The sequence below is a fragment of the Dreissena polymorpha genome, chromosome 8 (genome assembly GCF_020536995.1).
Source record: "Dreissena polymorpha isolate Duluth1 chromosome 8, UMN_Dpol_1.0, whole genome shotgun sequence".
Classification (NCBI taxonomy): domain Eukaryota; kingdom Metazoa; phylum Mollusca; class Bivalvia; order Myida; family Dreissenidae; genus Dreissena; species Dreissena polymorpha.
The window spans coordinates 56663899-56688716 of record NC_068362.1 but is presented as its reverse complement, the minus strand read 5'-3'; the positions used below and the strand labels follow the sequence as shown (position 1 = coordinate 56688716).

The window sequence follows — 24818 nt, the reverse complement described above, 5'->3', positions numbered from 1 at the left end:
CGTTCTTAAGGGAAATATTATGAAAATTTATCATAAATTCCTTCGCGCAAAAAGTTGAGTACAAAATATAAGCTTCGTACACTATTGAGTACGAAATGTTATGTGTACACGTCACAGATTATGTGTACTACGTCAGAGGTTCTTCGTTGTGATCAATTTTCGCGAGTGAAAACGCAAATATTAAACATACCAACTTGATATTTACCAAGCATGTGTATCTCGTGGATTTGCTCATTTTGAGTGGTGAAAAGCCAAGGTCAAGGTCATCCTTCAAGGTCAAAGGTCAAATATCATTTTATTTTTTCCCTAAAACTTAAACCTTCGTGTAAGTTGTATCATAACTTTTTTAATATTGAACACAGCAACTTAATATTTGGCATGCACGTGTATCTCATGGAGCTGCACATTTTGAGTGGTGAAAGGTCAAGGTTTTCCTTCAAGGTCAAAGGATTAAAAAAAGGGCGCATTAGGGGGCATTGTGTTTCTGACAAACACATCTCTTGTTGATTTTGTAAACTCTTTATAATGACGTAATTAAAAAAAAACATGGACACTATCATTCAGATAGTAGAATTTCATAACCATCACGAGGATAAACCTTATATGTAATGTCCAAAATCCACATTTGCGCATATGCAAATTCCATACACAGAATGTCACTTTCTGGTTTATTCAGAGATTACAACATATTCTGACAGGACACAAGATGTTATAGTGAAAGGATTCATATTTTTCGTTTGTGCATGACACATAAAGTAAACCTAAAAGTATGGATGTTTATTTAATAAGTGTATGTGATTCATGCATATATTTACCTGAATAGAAACATACATGCCATTGAAATGGTGGTATTATTTGCTTTAAGACAACCAGGTTTTTTTTCATTCAAAATATGGTCCGGTAATCTGCCCCATTCCCAATGGAAAAAAGTATATATTTTTCCCAAATGGGAGCTGAATGTTCCCAATGGAAGGTTTCCAAAAAAAAAATTATTTTTTTTTAAGATCTCAATATTTTGTTTATCTCCTCCCATCCATATACAGGTGTTTTTTCCTTCTTTGTGACCTGCCGAAAAACGTCCCTTTCCCCTCGGATCCCCCCCCCCCAAAAAAAAAAACAACAACAATCACTTTAAATACATAAGTTAACCTGATCCAGTGTAGAAAATGGAACATATTGCACAATTTAATTATCTGTTGCCTTTAATTTGTTTTAAAAACAGTGAAATATGTTAAATTGATTATTTAAGACTTTTCTTATTTTCCCCAAAATCCGGCGTTTTGCGTGATTTTTTCCCCCAAAATCCGGCAATTTGCGCTTTTTTTTCCCCTCAAAAACGGCCAAGACCTTTCCCCAAAATCAGATAAAAAACCCTGATATAAGTTTAACCTTAGTGAACATTATACTGAAATCACTTTTATTCTCAATTTTGAAGCATTTTTTAGCAAAAAACAATAATTTCTCAATTTTAGTCAAAACGACACAAATTTACCCAATCCAAAGGGACCCGGCCCCATTCCCAAAATGATGGGGAAAAAAACACTGACAACCTTAGCTGCAATTAGATTTCTTTATCAAGGATTGTACAGATTGCATTTTGTTTTACACAAATTCTGTTGATAATTTCAGAGAGAGTAAGTTGACAAGGATTCTCCAGGATTCCCTTGGTGGGAGGACAAAGACCTCCATCATCGCTACTATATCTCCTGCCTCAGTCAATCTCGAGGTAAGACTCCATGCGTATATTGTATACAAGATGAATTCCGTTCCTTTTAACACCTTTCACGTTTGTCTGCGTCATTCTTCAAAATATATTGTGTGTGAAATAAAAAAAATTGTATTGTGTGGTTTAGCAACAATATTGAGCTCTGTCACTCTTATGCAAATTTTATGAAAGGCCGATGAACAAATTTTAAATTGATGAAATTTGTGTAAATTTCTCCATTATTGACACGTATAAGCTAGTTTTGATAATGGAAATGGTACAGTTGAAAATTTTATTGAACTGTTTCAAATCTAAAGAAGGCATGCGAAGATTGGAGAACTAATTGCAGTTATAACTACTGATTCAAACTGGAATCTCTGTGACACAGAAAAACGTGTGTATTGATCACCATGCTCTGAGAAAATTGGCTTAATGCACATGCGTTAATTGTCATCCTAGATAAGCCTGTGCAGTCTGTACAGGCTAAACTGGGATGACACTTTTCGCTTAGAGACAGGATTTTGGCTAAGGAGACGCTTTCTTTAAATGAAAAATACAATACAAGCGGAAAGTGTCGTGTTTGATAAGCCTGGGCTGGACTACACAGGCTAATCAAGGACGACAGTTAATGCACATATATATTGCCCGGTTTTCCCGTAACATTGCTCATATCACTATGCACTAACATCCAACTTTGGTCGTATGCAGCAATCATTGTCAGTGGTAATCAATGTGGATAAACAAGGCCATTCAGTTATTTATTTGTTTTGTTTATTGGAGGGAAAAATTTGGATGAAGAGTGGGTCTAGCAAGACTAGGTCACTTGTGGTGTTTGTTCAGTAATGTTTTTCTTGTGGTTAACTCTGGGTCTTAAACATTATAATAATGCATTTATGAATTTTAACACGATTGTGAATGATTACAATTGTAGGAGACATTGAGCACATTGGACTATGCATACAGAGCCAAGAACATCACCAACAGACCGGAGGTGAATCAGAAGCTTACCAAGAGGACGCTTATCAAGGTAAAGTAGAGTTCAAAGGGAAGGTCCATGCAGTGCTCAGTTTAAACCTATTCATTTTAGCTCCATGGCTTCGAAAGCATACAACTTTTTTGAAACACTCTTGAGTCCTTTTCCTGGGACTAGAACCAGTGCTTGGTGGAAAAAAAGAAGGAACAAATTGCTGGAGGTAAACACTAGATGACATGTTTTGTATAGCATCAATACAGCTTGCTACAAAGCTTTTGATACTTGCTTGAATGTTATATGTCAGCACACAACATACATGTATCCATAGCAGCTGTCCTCATTTTGTATCAGCTGTCCTCATTCTGCATGAAGCCAAGTATTTCCACAAGGGATCTCATATTGGCACTGTGTGTTTGCAGGAGTATACAGAGGAGATTGACAAGCTTCGTCGAGACCTGCAGGCAGCCAGGGAGAAGAATGGCTTCTTTATAGCAGAGGAAAATTACAAGTAGGAATCGGCTGATATTACCTCGGCTTTCTCTTTAAAATGGCTCTCTCTGATTTCATGATATCTTTGTTTCACTTACTTGAAATAGTTTCTTCTGAGCTTTGATTTCTCTTTTTTTTTTTAAATGACAAAAGTTTTACAAATAGTTATAAATTTTACTAGAGCCGTTTACATTGATTTGACTGGTGGAGGTTAAAGGGGGCTGATAAAGGGCTAGATGTCCTCTTAAAAAATATTTAAACGTTAAACAGGGTGGGGCATAAAAATAGATTGGGGGGGGGGGGGCTTCTATTCTTCTTTATCTGTGTCTTTTCTTTAAAAGTGAAGATTTTGGGGAATTTCTTTCGGATCTTTTATTGAGTAGAAAAACTGTGAATGTAAAGCAAATATTAAAAAAGCTGTAAAGGAAAAGATGCAATATTGGCTCAATTGTAGAAGTACTATACTAATTTTTTGTTTCTATTCACATTTTATATGTACACCATTTAACGTGTAGATAAGGCACTTAGTTATAATATATATTTCTCCTAATTAATTGATGTCTTAGTTTCTTGAAGACTGTTACTGGCAAGACATCCAAAAACTAAAATAATAACTTGTAACTAATATGAACCTCGATCTGGGAAAACGGGGCTTAATGGATGTGTTTGAAATGTTGTCCCAGATGAGACTGTGCAGGAAGCACGGGGCTTAATGGATGTGTTTGAAATGTTGTCCCAGATGAGACTGTGCAGGAAGCACGGGGCTTAATGGATGTGTTTGAAATGTTGTCCCAGATGAGACTGTGCAGGAAGAACGGGGCTTAATGGATGTGTTTGAAATGTTGTCCCAGATGAGACTGTGCAGGAAGCACGGGTCTTAATGGATGTGTTTGAAATGTTGTCCCAGATGAGACTGTGCAGGAAGCACGGGGCTTAATGGATGTGTTTGAAATGTTGTCCCAGATGAGACTGTGCAGGAAGCACGGGGCTTTATGGATGTGTTTGAAATGTTGTCCCAGATGAGACTGTGCAGGAAGCACGGGGCTTAATGGATGTGTTTGAAATGTTGTCCCAGATGAGACTGTGCAGGAAGCACGGGGCTTAATGGATGTGTTTGAAATGTTGTCCCAGATGAGACTGTGCAGGAAGCACGGGGCTAAATGGATGTGTTTGAAATGTTGTCCCAGATGAGACTGTGCAGGAAGCATGGGGCTTAATGGATGTGTTTGAAATGTTGTTCCAGATGAGACTGTGCAGGAAGCAAAGGCTAATCAAGTACGACAGTTTTCAGCTTGAATTGTATTCTTTGTTTAAAGGCATAATCTCTTCTTAGCAAAAATCCACAGAACGCTGTGAGTGTCGTCCCTGAGGGCCTTTGTGGGCTGCACGAGCTTATAAGAGACAACACTTTACCACATGCAATAAGCCCTTTTCACAGTTCACGGCTCACTTTTATGTCTTGCCCATATTTTCAGTGCCATGCAGATCAAACTGACTACTCAAGATGATGAAATAGCTGAGCTGACTACCCGCATAGAAGTGATGACAGAGGAATTGCACAAGGTACTCTGAAACTGACTGTTTTCACGATTTTTTAAATGGATCCAGGGCTCTTGGGGTTCGGCACAATCATCTCCTTCTGTCTAAGATTGGAACATTGGTGTGCTATGCTAACAAATAGATTAAGATTTAGAATAAAAGAGTTTTCAATATTATAATTACTAAGGTTCAACCTTAGTAGCTGAATAGGGAAAGGAACTAAATGTTGCGATTTAAAAACAAAACCAAAAACCTTTAATTGGAAATTAAAGGCAGTCATTTGGGAATAAAGAATTCCTTTGAGAAAAGGGATTGGGAAAAACACACTGAGTACTGATTGTAACTTCGTCTATGCTGCTGTCCAGACGGGATAAAATATTATGATAAATTCCCTATTCACTTAACCATTTCGTCCCAAAATGTATAATTAACAAGACATAACAGGGATTTCAATAGCTTTTGAAAACCATGAGTCAAATGACCATGTTCTTGAAATTTTCAGGGGTCAAATGAATTTTTCAGACATCAAAATACTGAAATCTAGATTTTTTTGTTTCTGGATATTTGTTGATTGCTCTAAAAATATTGCTTTGTATAACCTTTAGTATATCTTGCTTAACTAAGAAACAACATTTTGTATATTAAAAATAAATTTTATGTTAGTTTCTTGTTAAAATTTGCATCAACATGATGCAAGGACAAAAAATTGGAGGAGCTAAAAGTGACAAAAAAGCAAAATGGTTACATCAAAAAGCAGGATTCTTCTTCAACTGAAATCTCTGACATAACATAAAACTATTTCCGCCTTAAATCAATTTTAAATAAGCAATATTTACGTTTTTATTAGATCACAGAGCTGTTCTCAGACACCAAAGACAAACTGGAGGAGACCTCAGAGAAGCTGACGCACACGCAGGACAGGCTGGTGAGGACCAGGACGACCTTGAAGGACACCAAGGTCACGCTGAAGGTCACAGAGCTAGAGCTGGACGGTCACAGACACCTTGCGAAGGAGTTGACACAGTCGGAGGGAGACCTCTTTGATACAGCTAGCTCAGTGAGTCATGCATGGGGATTGTGGGTTGTAGTTTAATTTTGTTTAAAACTATTTATTAGTCTCCTACCGGTTTCACCGGAGGGGACTTATGGTTTGCGCTCTGTGTGTCCGTCAGTCTGTCACACTTTTCTGGATCCTGTGATAACTTAAAATATTCTGGTTGCTTTGGCAACAAATAGACTAGAAATATTGCTGAAAATGGTGGTTTTCTGGATCCTGCGATAACTTTAAAAGTTATTAATATTTTTTAATGAAACTTGTTACATGGATAGATGGCAATATGGACATTATGCACGTCATTTTATTTTGTTCCTGCGTCAAAAATTCTGGTTGCTATGGCAACAAATAACAAAAATGTTCTGACAATGGTGGAGCCGGTAGAGGACTTTTATTGCTTAGCAATAGTCTTGTTTAAACTAATTTGCCTTTCGCGGAAAGCCAAAACAAATGTATTCATTTTTTTAAAGCTTATGCCGAGTAATTACGATTGCAAATTATTGATTTTGAACATGCGTGAACCACATGTTCAATATCAGTGCATTGGCTTGTGCACTTAACCGTTAACTCCGCCTTCGTTCCCATCATTCTCATCAAATCATTCAAAAGGCGGAGCTTTGCATGTGCTATTATGCGATTGGTTCAGCATGTTAAGTGAGACAAAGGAAGCAAATTCTATCGGTGAGAAAGTGTTGTTTTATGGCTTCTTGACAGGAAGCGGCTTTCCTTTGATAAGTCAAACTAAAGAAAAATCAGCAATCAAGTTTGGCCCCAAACGATCAACAGATTTTCAAATTTTACCAACAAGTTGTCGCAAAATCCAATATTTGGTCATCAAAATGCTAGGAAATCAGTGGTAGCTGGTCGCGTAAGACAATAGTCACTTAATACAATATCAAAATAGAGTGAAAATGCTTGGGGCAATTGAAAGTGGTCGCATTAGACAAAGTTCGCTTAATTTAAGTGGTCGTTTCCACAAGATTGACTGTAGATACTTAACTCACATGCATTAAGCACTTATCTCCTTTCGCGCTGCTCATACGGCCCTCTGTTTACTGCAGTTGCTGCAGACGGTGGACCGTGCCACGTCAGACGTTAGCGGCCTGCACGACAAGGTGGCCCGACTCAAGAGTGTGGAGGCCCACAACAAGGTCACCTTGACCCAGTATGAGGAGACCTACACCAGTAGTGTGGTCGACATGGAGACCTACTTGCGCCAGTATGCAGAGGAGCAGGCACGGACATACGCGCAACACACCGACCACATTGGTGAGAACCAGGTTTTTGTTATCCTGTAACGATGTTGTACTGGAACTCAGTGTTTTTGTTTTTTCTGGTCAAATTTGTGGCCAAAATTTGTCTCAATTCCCAATCTTATAAAGTTTATTTTTTTTACCAAATGACTAAATGAAGGTTTCAAAGAAACATTCAGTTAATTTATCCAAGTCTATGATTTGAATCTTAGCAAATAAAATGTTACAAACACTTGTATTTTTAATTTCAAAACATTTGTTACAAACAGGTACCATTTTCCTATTTAATTTAAAGTGACACAATTTTTTCCCATTGCATATGGACGACCAGCTTTTCAGTGCTAATGAGAAGTTAGTACACTTCTTCATTTATGAGTTGGTACAATTCCATGCTTCAAACATAAGGATTATTTTATTATCCTTTACTGAATTGAATGGAAAGGCTCACCAGATATCATTGAATGGCATGGGCCATAATGTGTTTAGGATTTCTGTATATGACCTTGTGAGTGACTTTCCTCTCTCCTTGCAGCCAGTAAGATCACGCGGAACAAGGACCACGTGGCACGTCTGACGGACCAGATGAGAGAGCTGCAGTCTTGTCTGCGTGACCATGTGTCGGCCGTCACGCAGAGTGCAGTCGACGGCTGTGAGCAGAACACAGCCTGGGTGGAAAGCGTCAGCATCGGGGCACAACAGCTTCAGGTTAGTGGTGTTAAGTGTGTGAAATGAAAGATGATTTATAAGTCTTCGAATTGTTTTAAATGTGAAAATGGCTTTATGCCACCAGCATAAAACCAGAACAGCCTGCGATTTATTTTCAGGCTTTTCATGTTATATGCTGTTTGCTGCCCATCCGTATCTAAGGTTTGGAAATTAAGGTTTTACAAGTGGAATCTTGTGATAAAGGTCTTTAAATTAGTTGATTTATCCAAGGGACTACAAACAGGTCAAAATAATTATCTGAATGTTAAACGTCAATCCATGGTTTTCCCTAGAGAAAACAACAGAGGATGTGACATCACTTTTGGGTGGGATTGGGTGAGGTGTCCCTTGCATACGGGACTAGAAAAGTTTGCATTTTAGGGGCCTTGAAGTGGGTATATAAGATGATAAGTGTTCAACATGCTCTTTTCTCCATCTTAAAACGGCACATAAATATGAACGAGTTATTAACTTAAGTTTTGTAAAATATATTAATATACATGTTACTTGAAGAAAAAATTTCACACTTTAGTAAATAACAAATGAACAAAAAGTATAATATAATTAAAAAAAGAAGATGTGCTTTATATTCCAACAAGCAAAGTGGCACTCCTGATGCAGGAAAATAATAGATACCGAGTATATCAGTTTAATTTCAAATAATCAACCGTACAAATCAGAAAAATTATAAAGCCTTTGTTAAGCATGTGTAGAACATTTTGAAAATCATGTTATTCTTACATTGCATTCAAAATACATCATGACTTTCAAATGCGTAAGTGGTGCAGTGGTAGCCAATGCCTTTTACAGCCAGAGGTCCTGTGTTCGAACGTAGGTGGGCAAAGTGTTCATGCTGTCACTTTAATAGGGGGCATATCCATATATAGACTTGTCCTAGATACGACAATATTAAGATATCACTGATGTAAATTACAGTATAAGTACTGCATTTATCAAGGTTTAAATGGTAAAAGATAACGCATTGTTGATGATGTCTCCAGGAAGGGGAGAATTCCCGCCACAAGGATATAGAGAGGGTACTGGCTGATAAGCTGCAGGGTGCAATGTCAGAGATGGCAGCTATTGGGGCGTCCCTGGGACAGATCATGCAGATTTTGGAGAGCCAGGTAGGGAGGATAATAGCCGAATATTGTTAAGTTTGGAGAGCCAGGTATGGGGGATTATAGCCGATTATTGATCAGTTTGGAGAGTTAGGAAGGGGGGATAATAGCCGGATATTTTTATCCTTGGGAAGTCAGGTACGGGGGATAATAGCCAGATATTACTAAGTTCGGAGAGCCAGGTAAGGTGGATAATAGCAGGATCTTGATAATTTTGGAGAGCCAGATATAGGGGATAATAGCAGGATATTGTTAATGTTGGCGAGCCAGGTAGATGAGCTTATAGCCAGATATTGTAATGCTTGTAGAGCCAGGTAGAGGGGATAATAGCAGGATATTGTTAAATTTGGAGAGCCAGGTAGACGGGATAATAGCAGGATATTGTTAAATTTGGAGAGCCAGGTAGAGAGGATAATAGCCGGATATTGTTAAGTTTGGAGAGCCTGGTAGAGGGGATAATAGCCGGATATTGTTAAGTTTGGACAGCCAGGTAGAGGGGATGATAGCCGGATATTGTTAAGTTTGGAGAGCCAGGTAAAGGGGATAATAGCCGGATATTGTTAAGTTTGGAGAGCCAAGTATAAAGGGGGATAACAGCCAGATTTTATCAAGTTTGTAGAGCCAGGTATGGGGGATAAAAGCCGTATATTGTTAAGTTTTGAGAGCCAGGTAGACGGGATAATAGCCATATATTATTAAGTTTTGAGAGCCAGGTATGGGGAATTATAGCCGGATATTGTTAAGTTTGGAGAGCCAGGTAGAGGGGATAATAGCCATATATTGTTTGGAGAGCCAGGTATGGGAAATTAAAGCGGATATTGTTAAGTTTGGGTAGCCAGGTATGGGGGATAATAGCCGGATATTGATAAGTTTGGAGAGCCAGGTAAGGGAGATAATAGCCAAATATTGTTAAGTTTGGAGAGCCAGGTAAGGGGATAATAGCCAAATATTGTTAAGTTTGGAGAGCCAGGTAAGGGGGATAATAGCCAAATATTGTTAAGTTTGGAGAGCCAGGTAAGGGGATAATAGCCAAATATTGTTAAGTTTGGAGAGCCAGGTAAGGGGATAATAGCCAGATATTGTTAAGTTTGGAGAGCCAGGTAAGGGGATAATAGCCAGATATTGTTAAGTTTGGAGAGCCAGGTAAGGGGATAATAGCCAAATATTGTTACGTTTGGAGAGCCAGGTAAGGGGATAATAGCCAGATATTGTTAAGTTTGGAGAGCCAGGTAAGGGGATAATAGCCAGATATTGTAAAGTTTGGAGAGCCAGGTAAGGGGGATAATTGCAGGATATTGTTAACCCTTTCGTACTCAAAAGCAATGTGCAATGGCTTAATGCAACCAACATAAAACCAGAACAGCCCGTGAGTAACTCACAGGCTGATCTGGTCTTATTTTGATGCTGCCTTTCAGTATCTTAGGGGTGGAAATTAAGCCTTTAAAGCTTATATTCTATTAAGAAAGGTAATATATTTCTTTTGATTTTCTGAAAGACTACAAATTGGTCGAAATGTGTATCTGAGAGGTAAAGGGTTAAAGCTAATTTGTAATATTGTTACTCTGAACAGTGGGTCTTTGTTACTCAGAAAATTCAAAAGTTGGAAAAAAAGCTCTGAGTGAATATTAATGAATCTGTGACTTTCATATCTGCTTCAGGTAATAAACTGAAACTTACCATGTCTGATTGGTCTATATGATTTGTAAGGTGAGGGACCAAAGCACAAAACTGGGACAAAGGTGTATGAATATGCTGTAGTTCTTTCCTTAGAGGACTCATATGAAAGAAAGTAATTCGATGTTATACAAATTGCATTGGTAGAGATTCGATCCCCAGCAAGGCAACATTCTCAGGATCTTTCCAAACACACCAAGTACTTTTCTTACTAGGAAACAGACTTGAGAATGTCTCACTAAGCCGCTTTCTTTTAATACAATTAATCTAAAATAAATAGATTTGAGCTGCAGTCTGGGAAAATGGGACCTAATGCTTGTGCGTAAAGAGCCTACCAGATTAGCCTGTGCAGTCAGCATAGGCTAATCAAACACGACACTTTCCGCTTTTATGGATTTTTTTTTCAAGCAAGTCTTTTATAAACAAAAATCCAAACTAGACATAATGTGTCATCTCTGATTAGCTTGTGAGGACTGCACAGGCTACATTGTGACACACATGCATTAAGCCCTTTATTTCCAGAGCATGGCTCATTAAAACTTATCCCATGTTTGTCTCTTGCTGCCTTCAGAGGGAGGCTGAGGAGGTGCGACAGCATGCGTGGGCTGAGAGGCTAACACAGAGCCTGTGTCATCTTGTCTCCAGCGTGCAGGAGCACACCCGCCAACAGGGGCAGCTGATCGGGGACCTGCATGTCACCATAGAAACACTAACTCAAGCGTACAACAGCAGGCATAAGGTGGGTTGGTAGGTGTTGGTGGTTGTGGGGCGGTTATTTATTTAATAAATAATGCATTGATGAATTCCTTTGTAATATTTGTATTATCTATAATTTTAAATATCTGAAAATGTGTGTCATGATTTATCTACGAATTTTGAAATAATTATGTACTTTGTGCATTTTGAAATAATAATGGGCTCTTTGCATGTAAGGCGCCGAGTTTGTTTTAATCAAATGACAAATTGTTTTGGACATTTTGTATCTGATGCTTTGAAATTAACTGACAGAGTTTCTTTGTGACAGTGTATACAAGATAGGCTACAGGAGCTGGTGCAGATGACCACAGACAACCAGGCAGTCGTCTCACAAATCTCACAACAGGTAGGATGGGCTAAAAGTTTGTGTATCCAATTCTAGTACAGGCACTGGTGTCAATCCCAATGTAGCGAGAAAACATGTTGAGCATTCCATTTTCCTATTTTAAATCTAGAACTACCAATGATAAGATCTCTTCTTTACTGTGTAAAAATCAGATTTAAGAATGTTAATTCCTTAAAATAAATATTTAAAAAAAAATTGGTGAAAGCATTCACATTGAGTATATACTTTAGACATTTTTATAAATACTTTGATCTGGCATTTTCATTTGAAAAATAAATAAATAATATTCTAGTCAGTCATTGGTAGAAAATCATTGGAACAGAGTCCTCAGCGTAGCCATTTATATAAATATTGATCCGGCAAGATCATTTTCAACAAACGATTGATATTGTAGTCGGTGAGTGTAACCAGTCACATGAGAAACGAGATAAAGGGTCACCTGGCTGGCATGCAGCAGTTAAGGGACACGGTCGAGGCAGAGAACCAGACGGAGGTGGCTGATATAGTGCAGCTAAAGACAAACCACTGCACAGCCACTAGTGGGCACATACAGCAGGTGTGTTCTTTATCGGGACTTTCCTTAGCTTATGTTTACTAAGATCATTAGTTGAATGTCAGTGACAATTTGTGATGAGATGTTTGTATTTTCAATGTTTTCCCTTTACAAATGGTTGATATAATAAACATAATCCCAGCTGTCACAGAAACTTTTGAAATGAAATGAATATAGAAACTTTCCATATGAGACACGTGCTGCGAAAATGGGTCTTATGTGATATGCAGCCACAATAGCTCCAGACCAGCATGTGCATATTTAGTCTGTCTGGTCAGGAGCTACCCTGCCTGCTATAAAGACTTGCTAAGTTTATGGTCTCAAAAGCTGGCAGAGTAGTTCCTGACTAGACTGGGCATGCGCAGTCTGATAAGCGCAGTCTGATAGGGATTTATACAAGCTGCATATGGCATAAGACCCTTTTTTTGCATGACACAGCTTATGATTTCCCAGGCTTTGTGCAGGTTGATCCCCTTCCCATTATGTCTTAAGATCACTATCATTCACAATTTCAAAGTTTTTAATTAATTTTATTTTTTTTATTGCTTATTGAAAACAAAGATACAGTCTAGATAACAACACAGGGTTGCTATGTGTGTATAATAGTAAAATACCATCTTTAGAAAATTTGACTGGGTTAGTTAATAGGGACAAGGCACACTCATTTGAAAGATTTTCTTACCAACACCAGTTATCTGATCTTAAGAAAATTGCAGTGGAGTTTTTCTTTACATACCTATGGTAAATATTCTATGTATACAATGGAAATGAAACAAATAAATAATTGTCCTGATATGGATACAAAAAGAAATTACTAACTCTCTGTCATTGTCATTCTAGGTCCAGACCACATCGAAGAATGCCCACGCCCTGTGCAGCGCAGTGCACTCGGATGTCCAGGAGAGGGTTTCCAAGTCCAGGGCAGCCCTGGAGAAGTATTCACAGGAAACAGCCACCACCTGCACCCAGCAGATCACCACCTTCAACACACAGCTAAACACGCACCATTCAAAGACAGATGTGAGTGCAATGATTACCATCCATGTTTTACCCAGCACCTGTTTTATAACATGAGAGTCATATCTTTTCTTCAAATTACCTTGTTTCATTGTCAGTTTTATGCTGTGGACATAGGTTGCCATGGCATTATTATGAATCAAAAAACATACATGGTGCTGCTGAGAAGAGACCAGTCTACTGAAATTGTGTAATTAATAAATCGAGGTTATTTCCTAGTCTCTCTCTGGTATTTAAAGTTTTTATATGCCAATCAAAATAAGCAAATATCATTTTGACCAACTTATTAGTTAGGAAAGTGTAAAGTGGGGGGGGACTAAAAAGAGAAATTGCACCTCCTTGCTTTTTTGTTGTAGATCTCTACCTAGTTAATATATGTGCCGCGTTCTGAAAAAACTGGGCAAAATGCGTGTGCGTAAAGTGTAGTCCCATATTAGCCTGTGCAATCCGCACAGGCTAATCAGGGATGACACTTTCAGCTTTTATGACATTTTTTGTTTGAATGAAGTCTCTTCTTAGCAAAAATGGAAATAAGGCAGAAAGTGTTGTCCCTGATAAGCCTGTGCGGACTGCACAGGCAAATCTGAGACGACACTTTAGGCAGATGCATTATGCCCACTTTCCTCAGAAAGGGGCTCATGTTATGTTATTCCAACGTCAGGCACTGGAGACGTCCATGCAGCTGCAGTGTGACCGGCTTGTGGACACCCTTGACAAACAGGGGGCGGCCTTCGACGAGGAGGTGGACCGGGAGAAGACAACTGTGTCCAGCCTGCGCGACCGCACCCTGGGGTTCTCCAGCGACCTCCTGGCCAGGCTCGAGGATAACAAGGAGCAGATGAGGCGCTACATCAGGCAGGAGATAAGCGAGGATAAGCCCACTGGTAGGTTGAAGGCAGTCAAAGTTGTTGTTGTTTCCAACAAAGTTTATAATACATGTCCAAAAGATTAACTGCTGTGTTTTGAAGAAATTCTATATGAAGTCTACCTTCGCATAAATTCCGTAGAAATAGTCCAATTCTTTACGGAAACATCAAATAACAATTGGCTCTAGTATTTCATCAATGAAATCAGACTGGGGTCTTCAGCCAGAGCTCCAGATAAGGGTCGTATTTTCGTAATTATGAATTATTTTTAAGTCCGTTACGTATTTATTTTAAAATCTTGTCGTACCATTAAAAGTTACAAAATCAAGTTACAAATATTTTTTTTACATCGGTTCGTATCGATTTTTATTGAGTTCTTTTCGCGTATTAAAGATCTTTTCGGTGCTTATATAAAATTGTTATCGGGTTTGTTTAACAAAGCGCATTTTTTTCCAATAAAAGCGGCGTGTACAGTCTATCTGTCAAAAAACGATGGCGGCGCCCAGAGAGCGTCCTAAAAAACTGCAAAGCGTGCAAAAACACGCTTTTAACATATTGTACGCAAAGTGAGCCGAAGTTGAATGTTAAATAAGACATTATAGAAAAGATCTTATACGATGTTGTATGTTTAGTTGCCGAAACAGTCGGAAAAGCTTAAAAAAAACGCGACACAACGGGTCCAAACTTAAACAAAAAACATTGAACGATTGGAAGGGACAATTCCCGTGGCCAATTGTTGAAAAGATTGTAGGGGAGACCGTTTTAATTGTGAAATATGTAAAAATTCATCGAAGGCATGCAATCTAAGCACAGTTTGGGCATATGAAGGTATTTGAAAAATAAAATTGTATAATACTGAATAGACACTGTTGAACTCGTTTAAATTAAGTTGCTAGTATGTTTATTTTGATTTTTTTGATAATAACCATTATTATTTATTTTAAGGTCATTTAGAAAATTTAAGAATTATTTTCCAAAACTTAGTAGTAACTTTAAGAATAAAATTTCAGAGTTAAGAATTATTTTTGAAAATCTGGTAGTAACGTTAAGAATTTCACAAAACCTTATCTGGAGCTCTGCTTTAGCTTTAGACGGAAGTCCCCTTATACAGTCACTGTGAACACTAATGGCACATTTGTTTGGTTGGTAGTACACATTTAGTTTTTGCGGTTGGCGTATCTAACAATAAGCATATACAAAGAGGATAATAGATTGACAGAAATTGAAAATTGTAATATTATAAAAAATTCTAAAATACTATTATACAGGAGCTTCTGGGGGCCTCTGGCACCCAGCCAAGGTGTCACCCTGGTTGTATAACCTTCCTTACTTTAAGCCATGATTATACGACTGCTTACAAATTCACATTCAAATACATGCGCACCACATCAAAAGTTATCTATGTAATAAAGGTCAATGACATACATATTATTGAGCGTAGTGAAGAGGAAATTAAGAGGAAAATGCCTCTGCTTTTAATATGCAGATATGAGAAGGGCTTTAACATTATACATAGGATTAAATGCTTATTCATTCATGATGTTTCGCTTTATAGATGGGTTTTTTTCAGGGCAGTTACAGTTTGAGGAATTAAAGACTGGCAGGTGATTTGTTTGCTAACATTTTGAATGACATATAAGAGAAGCAATTGAAATGTTCCGAGGCGTTTCAAAGTGACTCTTGAATACTGTACCTTGGTTCCTTTCTAGCAGTGTTAACATAAGGGACCTTGCATGATATTCACGAGAATGGCATGCAAAATTTAATTTATTGCCGACTGTTCAGATTTGTATAGCTGAAGCCAAACATTCAAAAGAGGACAAATATGAAATGTCAGCAAATTATGGATGTAAAAACATACTTTAATGAATTTCCTGATAAACATTATTACACATTTCTAAAATCCAAATTTTAGCACTGGACCCATAACAAAAACAGCGATGCAAACTGCTAGGCCAAAAGAAATTGTTTAACTGGACCACTACTCAAAGCTGTGAAATTACTTGCTGAGCCTAACGAGGTTGTTTTAGTTATGTATGTTGCCATTTGCAGGACTGACGCCAGTGAGAAGTGACTACCCGCACAAGCGTAACATCCGCCGTATCAGCGACCAACAGAAACTGCTCGAGAGGTTCAGAGCAGAGAACCCTGTGAGTGATATACAGGAGGAACCAGACTCGGACACAGAGCTGGAGAATATGGACACAGCAGTGAGTTTGGCCCTATTCCCCAAGGACAAAAAGCATATCACAAATCATGCAGGATTTCATAAAAATTCTGGATGGAAAGTTTCCAAAAATTAATTTGCGCAAATAAATCTCAACATTTAGTTCATCTCCCATCCAGTTCCGTATGTTGAACCTTAGTTATTGTAATATTGAAAACACTTTTATTCTCAATTTTTAATTATTTGTTAGCAAACAAACAATAACACTAATTTCCCAATTTTAATCAAACAATTTAATGTTTCCCAATCCGAATGGAATCTACCCAATGCACAAAAGTATTAAAAACCCTGGCATGTTTGAAGTATGAAGTAGTTTTGTGAGTGTTATAAGCAAAAAACCAGAAACCTCACAACTGCACATTTTGGATACAGATCAGTATTTATTGATGCAGGTATTTAACATCAGATTGATAAAGGCAGATCAAGTCCTGGCATTTTTTGCACCTTAACACTGTAGATTTACTGGAAACCAGGTGTTCTGTGTGACAGTTTATCCTATCAATATTTTGCAGTCACACATAACATTACATTATTAACAGTCTTCTTTTAACTCCTTTTTTTTATGTCCACCACCACTATAGTGGGGGACATATTGATTTTGCCCTGTCTGTTGGTTTGTTGCTTTGTTTGTTTGCGCAAACTTTTACATTTGCCATAACTTTTGCAATATTGAGGATAGCAACTTCATATTTGGCATACATGTGTATCTCATGGAGCTGCACATTTTGAGTTTTGAAAGGTCAAGGTCATCCTTCAAGGTCAAAGGTCAAACATATGGGTCAAAATCTCTCATTTAATATACACTTTTGCAATATTGAAGATAGCAACTTGATATTTGGCATGCATGTGTATCTCAGGGCTTTTTTTCCTGACTTTGTGAAGCGGCCCTGGCCCCGTCACTTTGTAAAAAAAATGAGTCGCGAACTTTTCAAAATTGTGAAAAAAATGATTTGCAAACTTTTCAAAATTGTGAAAAATTGAGTTGCAAACTATTCAAAATTGTGAATAATTGAGTCGCAAACTTCTTACAATTGTGAAAAACCGAGTCGTGAAATTGTTAAAATTGTGAAAAACGGCCAATTTTGTAAAAATTCACGGCCCTGTTAGGTTTGTAAATTGTCCCTATCAAAATTGTGAAATGTCCTTCCCAGGCCACTTGCAAAGAAGGAAAAGAAGCCCTGTATCTCATGGAGCTGCACATTTTGAGTGGTGAAAGGTCAAGATCAAGGTCATCCTTCAAGGTCCAAGGTCAAATATATGGGGACATAGTGTTTCACAAACACATCTTGTTTACTATTATTTTGGTAGCTTGTGTATTTTCTTCTCATAATTGTATCTAACAAATCAGAAATCCAATCATTTTACTATACATTTTCATTCCTCATGTTTCACCCTTCAAAAACCATACTTTAAATTTGTATTTCACATTCTGAAAGAAATCTTAAATTGTGGTTTCAGAAACAAGGAAATTAATATGATTAGAATCATTTTCTTAGAATTAAGAATATTAGCCATTCTCAAGGAAAATTGGGCATAACAACACTTTCCGTCTAGACCGTATTTTGTTTAGAAAATATTACCTTTAGATTAAAAATTCATAAAACCGTGAAGTGTTGTCCTTTATTTGCCTGCACAGGCTAATCTGGAACTATACTTTGAGCACATGTTTTAATGTCATAAATACTGACCTGTTATCGTATGCTTATACTTTCCAAGGGGAAATAACTCATCCGGAATTTTAACTGGGAATCCGCCACCTCAATATCGTAATACAGGCCAGGTTAAACATAGTGCAATGCAACCTAGCCAAAAATCGGTAACCAACCCTCAATATTCTTTCCGGATCAACCAGGTGTATACGTGTCTTTTACGGCTCTGAATTAAAATATTGTTTTTCACTTGGTTGATTGGGGTTTTGAATAGATAAATTGTGTTATTTATCTTTTTATTTCTCATTCGGATTAATTTGTGTGGATTTAATGGATTTTGTTTCATTTGTAAAAGGTAAGCCATGCTTGTTTTTATCGAACAATGGTTTATTTCTACCATGCTGGGTGTTTTCAGGCGCGAACGACCACGTGCAAAACGTGCTCTTCTAATACATTGCTAGAACGTGCAAAGCAGGTTCTTCTAATGTGTTACGAGATCGTGCAAAGCGTGTTCTTCTATTGACAGATTGTTTATCATTTGCCATTGTGTGCAATAATGATTTTAACGTTCCGTATGACAATCTAATTGATCGTCATTTTATTTTTCATCTGTTTTGAATTAAACTTTTGTTTAATTTATGATCTACGGCAGTATTATTATAATTTTCATTATGGTCAAATAATGATTTTATGTGCCGTATGATAATCTGGTCTGTGACCAGTTTATGGTTAAATATGCTTTGCTCTTGTTTTTCATATATTCGACTACATGATGGTCGCAGAAACAAGAGTGGATAAATACCCGGTGACTTCGCAGATCATGGATGATAGTTGCAGTATCAGTCACCGGGTATCGGGCACGATCGCGACCGTACTATGCTAAGTCTCTTAGACAGTCGGTCAACATCAGACCATATGGCGACACCCGTCAGCCGGTCTTTGCCCGATGGCATTGGTCAAGGACATCGACCAATGCCGGACCATTTGGCATCCGCCATACGGTCATTATCCGGTGACAACACTGGTCATGATATGACCGGTACGTCACCGGGGACGTTGATCACGGACCATTGATCGACGTCTGACCGGCCGGTCCGGTCACCGGTCATGTCACCGGTCCGGTCCGGTCATTGATCACCGGTCCGGTCACCGGTCATGTCACCGGTCCGGTCCGGTCAACGGTCATGTCACTGGTCCGGTCATTGATCACCGGTCACCGGTCATGTCACCGGTCCGGTCCGGTCACCGGTCCGGTCACTGGTCATGTCACCGGTCCGGTCACCGGTCCGGTCATTGATCACCGGTCCGGTCACCGGTCATGTCACCGGTCCGGTCACCGGTCCGGTCATTGATCACCGGTCATGTCACCGGTCCGGTCATGTCAAGGGTCCGGTCCGGTCACCGGTCCGGTCATTGATCACCGCTCCGGTCACCGGTCAACAGTCATCAGTTAGGCCTGCCACCGATAACACCAGTCACCGGTCAAGAAGAAGAACTCGGTCTTCTTCATTGAATTATTCTCCTATTCTTCGTTGAATACATCGTCTTCATCAAGGATTAGACATCGGACACGCTCTTCTTCGTCGAGCAGTTCTCATCGTCGCGGCTCTCGTAAGCGATCACGTCGTCACTCACGGAGACGTTATTCTAGAAGATCTAGGTCTCATCGCAGCCGATCCACATCTCGGCCGATCCAGATCTCGACATCGCAGGAAACGAGGACGTCGTCAACCTTCACGTAGACATCAGCGGACTGCATTGAGCACCACTGGATAGTTATCGAACATACCTCTCGGCGTTCTCGGCGTTGATACGCTCGTAAGCGATCATGTCAATGCTCACGGAGACAATATTGTAGAAGACAATATTTCCAGCGTAGCCGAACAATATTTCGGCATCGAAGTTATATGGATGTCGCCACTTCTCACGTAGGCGTTAATGAACCTACTGGTCATATCGACGTTCTCCATTTTATTCCTTTAGGAATATCATGTCTCCATTCCACGTGTGATGGTTCTTCTTATGGCATCCACACATGTTGCAGTCACCGAGCCGTAGTTGTATACGAACACTAGTTCGTTTAACATTCAGGCTTCGGGATAAGCTGTTCTTCTCTCCACTACGACTACAAGGACAAGTATGCCTATTAATACTGATAATCTACCGTTGTTTTTTCCGGTTAACATTATCAGATGACTTCGTGGATGGTCATTCTTCTGCACCAGATATTTCCATTCTGACGCAGTTATATTATACCGGTCCCGATCACCGGACATCGGTCACCATTCATCGGTCATATCACCGATCACTGATCACCGGTCAGAATAAGTGATGTCTCATCGCCATCGGATTGGATTTTTTTGGCATGATCTTCTTTTCCGAGCAGTGCTTGACATTGATAACAGACCATATGGATTCCACCATTTTTCGGTCTTTAACTGGTAACGTCACCGGTCATATTATGACTGGTCCGTTCACCGGGCTACAGTTACCGGTCATTGACCGGTCCGGTTCGGTCACCACTTACCAATTACCGGTATTCCACTGTGTTTTCATCGGTCAATTTTTAGTATCACGGGTATCGTCTACATTACATAGTTGTATACCCCTGGCTATGATTGTATTGAATACTTTATTTTATGGATTCAACAATCTACATGACTTTTTGTGTTTTTCAATACTGATGTTCTACTGGCGACGGTTACCAAATCATGCTATATCTGTTATTTGTACTTCTATCTCAACCGGCTACATGCAGACTACTGGTCTTGCAGATAGATCGGCTGAAGTGGGCTCGGAGACTAGCATTGAGGTCGAACATTACTATTTGACCTCTATTAATTTATGTTCGAGACCCGAAGGATGAATTGTTTTAACCGCCTTTACCTGTCGGCTACAGACTTTGCAGTCAGTGTCACGGAACAGTTGGGACACATTAATGACGCTAGCAGGATTAGCAAGACGACATTTGTATCGACTTCTGCTTTTCTATTGCTCCTACGGCAGTGCATATTTTCAAGCTACTGGAATCAACAAGAGTTCTGATACCTAGGATTGCCTATCAGATTGACCGCATAGCGGCTACAGTCTTGTAGATGGCTTAGGACCTATTGAACTCAGATCTTAGATCCTAGGATCTGGAGGGACCTCATCTTAAAGTTATTCTTCTATTACACTTCTGGCCATAACAGGCCGTCTTCCTATAACTGGTCGTATTCCTTTCGGAATTCGTCCCGGTTAGAAGTCTTGAAGTAAATGGATTAATCAAGTCAGAATTTAAGACTTCCATGCATTCTACCGGCAAGCGTGGACCCGCTTAAGGTTACCACTAGGGTTTTCACCTTTTTCTGCCATCACACCTCCGATTCCGGAGGTACCACTATCAATCATATTTACGTACTTCGTAATCGATGACTTCGCGACCTGTATTAACCAGGATTTTAAAGGCGCCTGTTATTGGTTCAAGAAGAGGCTATATTCTGTAGATAGGTCATAAACTTATAAGTGTTAAACACTGTCCTATTCTACCAATTTTCAAGTGTGTTTGGAGTAGGAAAGTTCGGCTTGCCGTGGTTTCTTTGCCCACCCATCCTTGACAAATGGTTCCGGTCACCGGTCGGTATTTACCGGTCCGGTCACCGGTCCTTCTGCTGAGACGTCTTTTCTTACGTCCGTTTCAGCTTTATTTTTTAGATAATTGTATTAATCTCGGGATTATTTAATGACACAGATTTCCATCTTTTTGTCATTATTTACCACTATTCAGTGGTGTCTAGACTAGAAGATTATCTTGGCAAGAATATAGTTTATTCTACCACAACCTTCCTTACATCTTATACAGATGTGAGCAGATAAGGTTATGGACGATCACATAGAACAACGTATCTTGATTTTCTCAATTATGTGGTATCCTAACGAATATCACCTGCACATCTACATCTTGAAAAGCGAAAATTCTTTTTAGCTGTTTTTCATTTACAACACATTTTCACGATTCCTTTGTGATGGTTTCAACTATCACACATCGGTCGTGGTTTACTTACAGACACGGAGGTGATCATATTATCACTCCTTGTAACTGGAAATCAGGAACTTATTCGTTCTTTGCAAGAACAACACATTTTCTCTATCGTCTTTCTCATACCAGTTCGTCTCAACGCCCTGTTGGACGTTTTGTCCTGCAGTTCTTTCTTTCGAATTATTTTTCCGTTGGGTTCAATAATGTAATTGCGCATGCGCGGCAGTGAAGTTGCAGACGAGTTGCATGGTGTACTTAGTATATCAAAGAATGTTGTTTATCATCAAACGCTAGTTATTAGCGTTATGCGATCGTATATCGCAGTGTATACCGGTATGCTGAACAACGTCAACAATGCAGACTTTGCAGTTCACAGAAATCGATCCAGCAGGGTGTGCGATTGTTATACATTTGTCCATTGACATAAACTGGAATATCTTGCCTTCTTGGTGAGTTTTTGCAATAACTGAGTTTTTGCCATAATTTCATGAAATATACTTAATGAACCATGGGATTATGGTTCTACGACCTTTTAAGTCTCCTGTACAATTATTTTCAGGAAACTTCTTCACAGGTCAAATATCATATCTCACTGAGACATATTTTTACTGATCCAAACATGTGCCACTTCATGTCTGGCCATTAATAACTTTTAGTTATCTCTACAGAAGAACGTTTTTCTGTTAGAGTTTCAATCCTTGTTACTTGTGCAAGGATAATTCCATCAGAACTGTATAAAGGTTCTATGGAAATTCATTTTTTACTGGGTAATTGAGAGCATAGTTATTACCTTAATCACTCTGCTAGATACATAGAGGTTTTTCTCATCTTTTTCTTGATGATAAGAAATTTGTTCTTTTCTTCATCAAAGGATAGAGATTATGCTTTCGTATACCTTGTTTTGTGTAAGTCATCGCAACTCTGTGCTGTCTTACCTATTTTGGAACTGATCCAAACTATGGAACGTCAACACTATGTTTTTCGTTCCTTTACCTTCTTAAGCGGTTTTGACTTGTGTACCATGTTGGGATGCTTAATGAGCTCCCTATGAACCTTTTTCATCAGGCTTATTAACAGTTCCAATATAATTTTAAGACGGTTTTCCTTCTTATTATGGCTTTTACCATACGGAGAAGTGAAATTCATGCTTTTTCTGTTGAATACGACCAATTCCAGTTGGATCTACTGTCGTTTTCACTTTGTTGTGTCAGCCAGGATTCCTTGCTTAATATCAAGTCCTCTATATGGCTTCTACCTTCAAGTTTCCAAGTTTTCTTAAACTGGTAGTCATGAAGATGAGGATAAACTTCTTTGGGCAATCAGGGCTTTGAAGTTCTATCTCAGCAGTGTTAGTCAGAAGTCCATTCGAGGTTCTCAAAGACACTCTTCTTTTCCCCAAAAAAGGGGGGGGGATGTGTCTGCGGCTTCTATTTCTCGGGGTTAGACCTCGACTAAGGAAAGTTAATCTTATCCTATCTAAGGATTCATTCCTTTTTAGGATCTGACCGCATGAATTAAGAGCTCTGTCTGTTTTGTGGGCATATATTAATCACACCCCACTTTTTGACGTGCTCTAAGCTGTTTCCTGGAGGAATCCGACCACCTTGTCATCTTTTTATCTTCGTTTTCTGAAGTGCCAACAATACAATTTGTATACGTTTGGGCTTGTTGTGGTTTCACTAACGGTAGTGTCTTCTTTACGACATAGACATATTACTCTGTCCGAGAAGTCATAATTAATACCGTTTTAACGAAGATTACTTGATATCATTAGCTGATAACCCTGTTTATGGGTTCTACTGTGTTGGGAAAATATATACGAACCTTCCCACCGCAGCTGCAAAATCAGCATACGATAACAGGTCAGTATTTATGACATTAAAACAAATTTTTTAAATAAAATTCATTTTAATTATTAAATACTTACCTGTTATCGGTAAGTCCCACCTCCCACCCCGCATTTCGATTAATATTTTTGTATATATATTGAAAGAATATTGAGGGTTGGTTACCGATTTTTGGCTAGGTTGCATTGCACTATGTTTAACCTGGCCTGTATTACGGTATTGGGGTGGCGGATTCCCAGTTAAAATTCCGGATGAGTTATTTCCCCTTGGAAAGTATAAGCATACGATAACAGGTAAGTATTTAATAATTAAAATGAATTTTATTTAAAAAATTTGTTTTAAGCCTGGTTTACCCAGAATGCAGCTGATATATTTATCCCTCTCAAGCTATGGTGTGTGGAATAAGTAATATGTGTCAAATCTACTCAACGTTAGTACGTAAAATAATATGAATACAGAATTAGCTTTGGTGAACTCTAACATCCTTTACATGTATGTGATTATAGAGAACGAAAATTGTATTCCCCACTAGTTATTCTTTTTTGTGAAAGTAACTGTTTACACATTTCTAATTTGGCCCATGCTTTGTCTCCATGCATTTAATTCTAATAATATCTTTAGCACCTGGAAAAAAACATTTCAGTAAATTGTATAATTGTGCCTTCTGCCATGTCACATTGTCCGTTAATTATGTTAGTTCGAAATCTGCATGTATGAAATGTCCTGTTCATTTGTCATTCATTTGTCTCATACCTCACCCGTTCATTCCATCCTCATCACCGTCATGGTCGCCATCTAGAAGAAATGCTCAATCGTCATTCAGGGCCCAGACAACGAACAACTGGATGTGAGTGACAAGAGTGACACGGTCAGTGTTAAGTCTTCCACCTCCGGGTACTCCGAGATCTCCGGTCTGTCGGCCGTCAGTGGAGTCAGCAAGGTGAGACTGGCCGCGTTGTGTTTAACCCTTTCCCCCCATAAAAGCAAAGTGAAAATGGCTTTTGTAACCAGCATAAAACCAGAACA

The 24818-nt window shown here is 38.8% G+C and overlaps 1 protein-coding gene across 2 annotated transcripts in view; it reads left to right on the top strand.

The window, feature by feature from the left end:
- The window catches only part of LOC127841759 (kinesin-like protein KIF11), a 61972-nt gene that overhangs the window by 32875 nt on the left and 4279 nt on the right, over positions 1–24818 (top strand). Inside the window, exons 8-22 of one of the 2 annotated variants that reach the window (XM_052370809.1) lie at positions 1630–1726; positions 2637–2732; positions 3098–3186; positions 4643–4730; positions 5554–5763; positions 6822–7029; positions 7546–7718; positions 8720–8845; positions 11085–11252; positions 11538–11615; positions 12010–12171; positions 13009–13188; positions 13847–14069; positions 16104–16261; positions 24616–24732. In XM_052370809.1, the coding sequence (XP_052226769.1) occupies positions 1630–1726; positions 2637–2732; positions 3098–3186; positions 4643–4730; positions 5554–5763; positions 6822–7029; positions 7546–7718; positions 8720–8845; positions 11085–11252; positions 11538–11615; positions 12010–12171; positions 13009–13188; positions 13847–14069; positions 16104–16261; positions 24616–24732 (2173 nt within the window). Of the gene's footprint in view, positions 1–1629; positions 1727–2636; positions 2733–3097; positions 3187–4642; positions 4731–5553; positions 5764–6821; positions 7030–7545; positions 7719–8719; positions 8846–11084; positions 11253–11537; positions 11616–12009; positions 12172–13008; positions 13189–13846; positions 14070–16103; positions 16262–24591; positions 24733–24818 lie in introns of both variants that reach the window. The other variant, XM_052370808.1, reaches the window with a different exon arrangement.